At 44.9% G+C, this 9,558-nt stretch overlaps 1 protein-coding gene across 3 annotated transcripts in view; it reads left to right on the top strand.

The window, feature by feature from the left end:
• The first annotated feature begins 207 nt into the window (after positions 1-207).
• Slc5a1 (solute carrier family 5 member 1) overlaps positions 208-9,558 on the top strand; it is a 160,448-nt gene continuing 151,097 nt past the window's right edge. For all 3 annotated transcript variants that reach the window (XM_050141337.1, XM_050141339.1, XM_050141338.1), the window contains exon 1: positions 208-574. In XM_050141337.1, the coding sequence (XP_049997294.1) occupies positions 440-574 (135 nt within the window). In that variant the 5' untranslated portion in view covers positions 208-439. The remainder of the gene's footprint in view (positions 575-9,558) is intronic.

Genomic DNA, 9,558 nt, shown 5'->3' with positions numbered 1-9,558 from the left:
GTGAGTCACAGAGTGTGCGCCGCTGGCTCCAGGTGTTCCGGGCCCTCTGTGCAGCTCTTCCTTTTCTGCTCCACGAAGGATGTGCCAGTCCAGGTGTGGCAACTGCGCGGGGTGCCCACTGCGGGAGTACAGAGGACTTTTGTGTCAGGCGGGCACCACCCCCAGCAGGCCCCTCCCTGCTCACGAATCAGCCTTTACCTGTCGCCCGCCGCGCAGTTTCTCCTGCATCTTTGCTGGGTCCTCTTTCAACTGGGCACTCCGAGAGCTGCTTCACGACGGTGCGGTGCAGCGTTCAGCAGCGATAGGGGCCCAGCATTACTGCCGCGCAGCCCCTCTGTCGCGGGTCCACTCCTTCGGGGCTGATCATTAACTCAAAGGCATTATAAGGAGTGAGCGGCCCCGGGGAGCCAGTGAGCCAGAGGGACTCCTCGCCACCGCCATGGACATTAGCACCTTGAGCCCCGCGGTCACCGCCTCAGATTCTCCCATACCGTCCTATGAGCGCATTCGCAATGCGGCTGACATCTCAGTCATTGTCATCTACTTCCTGGTGGTCATGGCTGTCGGACTGTGGGTATGTGCGGGTCCTGGGACATAGACTGAAGGGGCCAGGGCTACTGTGTGGCATGAGCGGGTGCACAGAGATGCGATGGTTTCACTGAACCACGAAAGACCAAGATTGGCTTATAGGTCTATAGAAGGGAGTGGGAATGTCCTGGAATGCTGGGGAGGAGTTCAGAGCACAGGAAGCTTGTGTGTAGGACCTTAGAGTGTGCCAAGGGATCCTATCAGGAAGGCCCAGGGAAGATCCCCAGCTAAGGGGGAAGTCAGAGGATCACAGGGACTAGGGTAGAATGTAAGGGACAGGAAAGGGACAGCTAGGAGCTGCAGGGAGGGGCCCAGGGCAGGTGGGTACTGTCCTACCTCCAAAGAATCCAGTTTCCAATGGGAAAGAAACAATTTAGAGCCAGAGGGTGCAGCCTCTGCGTAGCAGGTGCATGAGGCAGCCTATGGCTGAGCAGTGCCCCCTCCTGGGGAAGGGTTAGCGTTGTATGGTGGGTTTCTAGAGGACCTCTGGGGTTAGCCATGAGGAAGGAATCGGTGAGCAGAGTGGCCTGGTCCTGGGGAGACGGAAGTACATGTGCCTCCTCTTGGGACTCTGGGGACACACCAAACCAGAGAAACTTGTTCTTCAAAGCCTGGAACTTGGAAAGTTCGTTTATGATGCTGGCACACCTAACAGCTAGACAGAGCATGCGAGCTTTTCAGCGACCTCTAAAGGTTGAATTTGCTGCGAAGGCCGCTGTGGGCTCTTGAGTTACGAAAGGATTTTGGTCATTAGCCTTTTTATAGACATAGCTGTTCCAGGGGAGGAAGGAAGGGAGCATGGGCTCTTTTGTTTTGGAATTATAGAAACCACATGTAACAGAAGGACTTCTGGGTGTCACTCCTGTGTCAGCGCCGCTGAGTCTTCATCACTACACCAGTCTTCCTACCAGAAGCAGGTGTCTAGAATACTCACCTTTAGTACTTGTTCTCATGCAGCTGAACTAGATGATGAAGAACGAACTCCCCCAGCCTCAGTTTATCCTAGTATAAAATGGGCATGTTCTCAGGATGCCTCCCCCAAATACTGTGATGTGCATCTGAGGTCTTTATGATTCTAGGACGCTTTTCTTATTATTGACCTTAGGGCCAATAATCTTGCAGGGTGTGTGATCCATGCCCTGGATAATATTTGTCTTTTCAAGTAAAATGGGCACAAATGATAAGCGGGGTAGTGAACTTCACACAAAAGTCACGGAACAGGGAGAACAGGAAAGCCAATTATAATTTTACAAAAGAGAAACTTGAAGTCACAGGCAATTGTGGATTGCCTAAGGTTTTGCAATCCCTGGGACTGTTCCTGGAACTTAGGTGTCCTGATCCTTGCCTTGACACCAGGCCCTCAAGCATGGTGCTTGCTTTCTGCCTCTCCCCTCCAGTTAAGACTGGTAGATGTCAGAGCCAAGATGTAAGTCCACCATTTGCTAGTTACACCGCCCCCTTTCCAGGCACTGATCATCTCACTGCCTTAGCCAGACTCATTTTAGCGCCCCCCCAAGTCCTGCGAGTGTTTACAATTTTTATGGTGTTTGCACTTTTGAAATATCTGTGAACCAGTGTCACTTGTCCTGTTAAAATGCTACTTAATGAGCTGTTAGTATTTGTCTATGTTTAATCTTCTCCTATTAGCCAGTGCTTCTGGACCTTGCTCATTTGACACGATGGATGTCTTCCAGTTAACACTCCTCTTTATCCTACTGAGGTGTTAAGGCTTGAATCAGGGATGGGCATTCTGGTCTCTGAATGGTTTCTGGGCTGCACAGAGGCACCCCAGCCCACTGTGCGCTTCGGCTTAGAAAATCACCCGCAGCTACTGTTCTCCATCTCCATCCCCATCCATGCCAACATTGCCTGTGTGGGCTCTGTATTCTTTCAGCGTTGTTCTTCACTGATTATCTTTGGGCCTTGTCCTATTTCCTGTTTGATATTTATTTCCCCTTTCTTCACTATTTCTCGTTGTTTCTTTAGGGGACTTTATATCAATTTAAATTGAAACACTGACCTTATTCTTGCTGGGACATGCTACCAACCCATACCAGAGCTGTTAAAAACTACAGTAAATGACCCAATCTTGACCCACAGCCCACTTTTGTATGGCTCATGAACAAAAATAAATGCTACACTTTTAGAGAGTTATAAGCATAATAGAATAAGGCAGGATAAAATAACACATGGCAGAGAACCCATAAAATCTGAAGCATCCACCATCAGACCCATGTTCTTCTCTTTTTAAAAATTTATTATTATTAATTTATGATTTTATGTATATAGGTATACTACCTGCATGCATGCCCATGAACCACATGTGTACAGTGTTTTATGAGTTCATAAGAGGGTGTCAGGTCACCTGGAAGTGAAGTTATAGATAATTGTGAGCTGCCATGTGGGTGCTGGGAATTGAACCTGGGTCCTCTAGAAAAAGTCAGTGCTCTTGACCTCTGAGTTATCTCCTCAGCCCTCAAACCCATTTTATTTTGGCCTAATCAGATGATTGCTTGTCATTAAGACCCTTGCTATTTGAATCAATAGGATCATTGATCAATAGTTGGCATGGCTTTTGAGTTATTAGCATCATTGACTGCTTGGGTTGGAAAGCCACACCTGGATCTTCACTCCGAGGACCCAATACACTAGTTTCTTTCTTTCGTTCCTCCTTCCTTCCTTCCTTCCTTCCTTCCTTCCTTCCTTCCTTCCTTCTCTCCCTCCCTTCCTCCCTCCCTCCCTTTCTCCCTTCCTTTTTTCTTCCGTCTCCATCCCTCCCTCTCTCTCTCCCTTCCTTCCTTCCTTCCTTCCTTCCTTCCTTCCTTCCTTCCTTTCTTTCTTTCTTTCTTTCTTTCTTTCTTTCTTTCTTTCTTTCTTTCTTTCTTGTGCATGTATGTGCATGTGTGTGCATGTGTGTTCTCTACACAGCCCTGGCTGTCTCAGAACTCACGCTGTAGGTCAGGCTGGCCGCAGACTCACAGAGATTCACTGCCTCTGCCTCTGTTGCCGAGCACAACCTACTTCCTGGCTTGATGGGGAAGATAACACCCAGCTCATGAGTGATATGGTGGACAACTGTCAAGCATTCAGTTTCCATTAAGGGCCAATAGCAGGCCGAGAGCAGGCCGAGAGCTGTCTCTCAAAGGGAGAATAGTTGTCTGCAGATTATCATAGTGCCTTTCTTCAAAATCCCAGGGGCTCTTCTGTGATTCTCACATGGGGGCTTACCAACAGGTCCAAACAGCATCCCTATCTGCCATTGACCCCTCAAGTACCATCGGGTCTGCTGGACCATACGGTCCAAGTGGTACAGCAGCCTGCACCTGTTGAGCCATCTCCTTGTTCCAGGCTCCACTCAAAGCTCGCAATTTTCAAAGCTTGAGTAGATGGGCCAGAGCAGCACACCCAACTGAGGAATGTGCTGTCAACAGAACCTAAATAGGCCTATTAAGCATCGTGCTTCTTTCTCGGTTATGGGTGGGGCCAGGTACAATAACTTAGTCTTTCACCTTAGAAAAGGATTATCTCTACACGGCCTGTACCACTGAACTGCTGGAAATTTCATTGAGATAGAGGCCTCTTGAATTTTGGTTGGACATTCTCCATCCTCTGATGTACATATGCTTTATCAATACTGGTCCATTCAGCATCATGTCATAATGGAATGGACCAGTGTGATATTTTATAGAAAAGATGGATGATCAAGATCTCCCCGAATTAAGCTATGATATAGCAGTGCTGATGGCTGTGCAGATGGTGGAGATCCATCTCAAGAGGTTTTAGAGAGGAACAATATTAGCAACGGGACTGGAGACTAGTGTGAGATTTTGGGAAAGAATGTGACTGTTTTCCGCCCTTGTTCCAAGAATCTGCCTGAAGATAAATTGGATGATAGCGTGTAATTTTGCTGTGGAGATTTTAAGCTATCCTGATATCGACTCTGATTGTTCCGATGTTTGTTGGCCATCGCTCTTATGCTGGTCTAACATTTTAAAGGAGCAAGAAGGACAAAAAGAAATACAACATGTGCAGTTTAAGGGAAAAGGAGCACCAGGAAATCCAATGCTGCAGCCAAGGCCTCTTCTGAAAGAGATAAGGAGAGGCTAATATAATATATTTATATAAATATATTTACATAAATATAATATATTTATATAAATATATTTATTATATAAATATAATAAGATAAAGAAAAACAAACAAATCAGAATAGGACAGAACAACCACCAAGAAAAAGCCAAAGAAAAAGCACACAAAATGCACATGGACATAAAAGCACACAGGGATCCCCTAAAAACACAAAACTGGAAGACACAATACGTAAGCAAAGGACCTGTGGGTAGAAAAATGCCCGACATAACATTGTGAGACCAAGACTCTCCAAACTTGCCACTGAGCTCATTCTGTGTTGGCATCCACTGCTGGGCATGGCCCTGCCCTTAAGAGTGGTTTGTTTCCCCAGTGAGACTCCCTTGGAGGAAGCTAATTGTTTATTTGCAAGTGGCTATCAGCTGTAGACAGCTTCTGGGTTGGGGGTGGGGGCGTGTGTCCACTCCTCCTTTCAGCTCTAGGGCCATCTGCTGCAGACCTGTGCAGGTCGTGTGCACTGCCTCAGGCTTGTGAGTTCCTGTGTGTGCCAGCCTTGTGTCTAGAAGGTATCGAGGGCCAGCAGAGTCCACTTCTGACTCCCTGCCAAGGCTCAGGACAGATGCCTCAGCGCAGCAAAGGACTTAGAATCTAATTCTTCTTCTAAGACATGACTGAATGAACTCACACATTCGCTCTTAGAATCATGTGTTTTTATTTTCTCCCTGCACTCTTTTTGTTCTGCAAAGTTTCCAGTTTTTACACACACACAAAACAAAAACAGTTCTCTGGTAATCGTAAGGTTACAAACCTAGTGTTTCTCTTGGGGTCATAAGGCAGATGGGAGCTGTCCCAGGAGACTCAGTTCAGGGAGGTGTGGCTTGGAAGACGTTGAGCAGCCCTAGGAGGCAGGAAGATTGATTTAATAGGCTCTGAATTGTGAAGGGTGTTCATACAAAATAGCACATTTCTAGGATAAACTAGGGGTTAGTGACGGAAAATGCAAAGGGGAAATGGGTAGGTGCAGCGAGTGGATGGCTTTCTTTAGGGTTAGTGCTGAGGGTCAGCTGGGCTAGCGCTTTCCCAAGTCAGCTATGGGAGAATTAGGGCACTCAATCTCAAAGGGGCTTGCACATCACTTTATCTCTGAAGGCCCCAAATGTGGCCCTTATGAAAGACTCCTTTCCTGACTGCATGCCCTGCCAAATGGAAGATAGCTACAGGGAGCTGGCTTCTAATGTATCTCAGGGAAGGAAGCTGAGATTTAGCTGTGGGAGTCAAGGTTTTTGACTGTGTGACTAAATTCTCTCAATGGTCTCACGGAGTGGGGTAAGTCACCCAATCAGCCAAAGAACAAGGGAGGCTTTTCAGTGTCTTTGTTCTTTTTTTTCTGATAATTCATCATTTATTTTAAAAACAAACCCTCATTTTTAAAGAAATATTGATTTCAAATTTATGTCTGTTGTTATTTGTTATTTATTTATGTCAATTCTGTGGTTTCCCATCAACATATGCTTTGGTTTTTTCTTTCCACTTTTCTTTTTTTTTCTTTCGTAATGTTTATTTTTTTAATTAATTTATTTATCAGTGTCTTTGTTCTTGTGGGACAGATGGATCTTGTTATGAAGCTTGTCCCACTATATTCTATATCTGAAAACTATATAGCTAAATGAAAGATCATCCTCCTAACCACCCACAGACAAATCTCATAAGATTAAGATGCAATCATGAGATTACTTATACACATCCCATGAGATTACACACTACAATGCAGGTATAAGGGAGACACCAAGCTGCTTCAGCAAATATGAGCGACAGCTCCCACAGTCGATGGTCCTGCAGACCCTGTCCGGACAGGATTAATCCTCCGTCAGATAACCGTGCCTCTAGTGGGTTGACATCTACACTAGTTGCCACCTGCTTCTCATGGCCCCTGACAAGAAGGCCTCGAGTCCTTGTGGCTTTCATCCCCTCTGGTTCTTACACACTTTCTGCCTCCTCTTACATGGAGTTTCCTGAGACCTGCGGGGAATGATCTGATGGAGACCTACCTTCTAGGGCTGAGTGTTCCAAGGTCTCTCACTCTGCTTATTGTCTGGCATGGGTCTCTGTATTTGTTCCCAGCTCCGGCAGGAGGAAGCTTCTCTGATGACAGCTGAGAAAGACACCTGTGAGCAGAGCAGAGTGTCGTTAGGAGTCATTGATTGCTGTGCTCCTTTAGCAGAACAGTAGTGTTCGGCCAGTCTGGTCTCAGGTTCTTGGCTGCTTACACAGTGCTGCGCATGCGTTCCATCTCATGGATAGACCTTAAATCCAATCACATATTGGCTGGTTAGTTAGTTAGCCACAGTTTTGTGTCACTAGTGCACCACTGTCTACTGAAGGTTTATAGATGGGCTGGGGTTTACCTTTCTCCTTTGAAGGCATGCCAAGCACCTTCACGTACTGTGAGCACTAGTCTGCAGGGGTGAAACTGTAGGTAGGCACAGCTCAGCTTCTCTGTGTCCAGTGAGTTGTGTAGGTATTTTCTCCAACAACAGGGCCTTACTGTCAGTTGGTGGAGAACCTCTGGTAGCCTTGGCAATGGCCTGGGTTTAAGGATTCACATGGGACCTCTTTGACCAAGAACTCAATTAGATATAACCCATTCCTGGTACTGGAAACTTTATTTGGTGATGAGGAATATCCAGTTGGGTCACACTATTATTTGGTGATTTTATTTAGAACCTTCATCTGTGTACATAATTTAGGAATCTTCTATTGCATTAGGTCTCCATATGACCCCTCCAACGGCCCTTAGCTTTTGCTGTCTCTCCCTGTATTCCCTCCATTGCCCCTTCTTCCCTCCAGCTTCCTGTTTGATCCCCTCAGTCCAGTTCCCCTTTCCAGCCTCCATCCATCATTATCTCTTCAATTCCCCTTCTAGGGAGACACCTCCCTCACCCTTAGTCCCTTCCTCTCAATCTCACTTCTGCAGTTAAACAAACTCTAGCTGCTTGTTCAACAATTTAACAGCTATCATCCCCATATAAACAAATACATAGCATATTTGTCTTTCTGGGTCTGGGTTCCTTCACTCAGGATGATTTTCTTCTAGTTTGTCCATTTACCTGAGAATTTCATGATTTCATTTTTTATAATGGTTGAGTAATATTCTACTGGGTAAACTTCTCTTATTCATTCATCTGTTGGTGGATATCTGGGTTGTTTCCAATTTCCAGCTAGTATAATAGAGCACCAATGAACACAGTTGAGTAATTGTCTCTGTGGTAGATGACACATCCTTTGTATACGTGTCCAAGAGTGGTGTTGTTGGATCTTGAGATTGATCGATTCCTACCTTTGTAATGAACAGCCACCTTGATTTCCATAGTGACTGTCCAAGCTTGCACTCCCACCAGTAATGGATGAGTGTCCCCTTGCTCCAAATCATCATTAATATGAGCTGTCACTTGCTTTATTGGTCTTGGACATTCTGATTTGTGTAAGATGAAATCTTCAAGTAGTTTTGATTTGCATTTCCCTGATGACTAACGATGTTGAGCATTTCTTTAAGTGCTTCTCGGCCATTTGAGTTTCCTCCTCTGAGAATTCTCCGTTTAGATCTGCACCACATTTTTAATGGTTTTCGTTTTGTTTTGTTTTCTTGATTCTTAGTGTTTTTAGTTCTTTATATATTTTGAATATTAGCCCTATAAAGGACGTGTACTTGCTAAAATTCTTTTCCCATTCCATAGCCTGTCTCTTCTTCAGAGAGACGGTGTCCTTTGCCATACAGAAGATTTTGTGTTTCCTGAGGTCCCATTTATTAATTGTTTCTTTTAGTGCCTGTGCTATCAGTGTTCTGTTCAGAAAGTCGTCTCCTGTACCAATGAGTTCACTGACTGTCCGTCACTTTCTCTTCTACCTGATTCCGTGCATCTGACCTCGTGTTGAGGTCGGGAGTAGAGCTTTGTACAAGATGACAGGCACGGTTCTCTCTGCATCTCCTGCATGCAGCTGTCCACTCTGAACAGCACCATCTATTGAAGATGCTGTCTTTTTTTTATTAAAAGCCAAGTGTCCATAGTGTGGTTTTTATTACTATTGATCTGTGGTGCAATTTTAGATGAGGGATGGTGACAGTTCATCAGTAACCCTTAATAAAAATCATTAAGAGTTGCTTTAATTATCCTGAGTTTTTGTGTTTCCACATGAAGCTGAAAATTCTTCTTTCAAGTTCTGCTTTTGACCGAGTTTTTGTCCCACCTGGTCCCTGCAGTTAAGTCCAAAGAAATACACAGAAGCCTACATTAATCATAAACTGAATGGCCTAGTAGCTCAGGCTTCTTATTAACTCTTATAACTTATATTAGCCCATAAATCTTGTCTGTGTTAGCCACGTGGCTTGGTACCTTTTTTGGCAAGGCAGTAACATTTTGCTTGCTCTATGTCTGGCTTCCTCTCTGTCTGGGTGAGGACTGCATACTGCAACTTTCCTCTCCCCAGAATTCTCATTGCCCTGCCTCTACTTCCTGTCTGGTTGCCCCACCTACGCTTCCTGCCTGGCTACTGGCCAATCAGCATTTATTTAAAATACAAGGGACAGGGTACAGACCATTGTCCCACAGCATTCTGTGAAGAATTGTGTTGGAATTTTAATGGGGACTGCATTGAATCTGTAGTTTGTTTTTGGTTTAATGGCCGTTTTTCCTGTTCTATTCCTAATGATTTGCCAGAACGAGAGATCTTTACATCTTTTGATATCATCTTCAATTTCTCTCTTCAATGTCTTAAAATTTTTTTTTTTTTATTTTTTTTTTCAGATTTGATTTTTTTTTCTTTCTTTCTTTATTTATTTATTAAATATTTCAGTCTCTTCCCCACCTCCGCCTCCCCTTTCCC

Source organism: Alexandromys fortis, unplaced genomic scaffold (genome assembly GCF_014885135.2).
Source record: "Alexandromys fortis isolate MF-2015 unplaced genomic scaffold, M_Fortis_MF-2015_v1.1 scaffold_7, whole genome shotgun sequence".
NCBI classification, from domain to species: Eukaryota; Metazoa; Chordata; class Mammalia; order Rodentia; family Cricetidae; genus Alexandromys; species Alexandromys fortis.
Note: the sequence above shows the minus strand (reverse complement) of the source record. Positions and strands in the feature narration are given on the sequence as shown.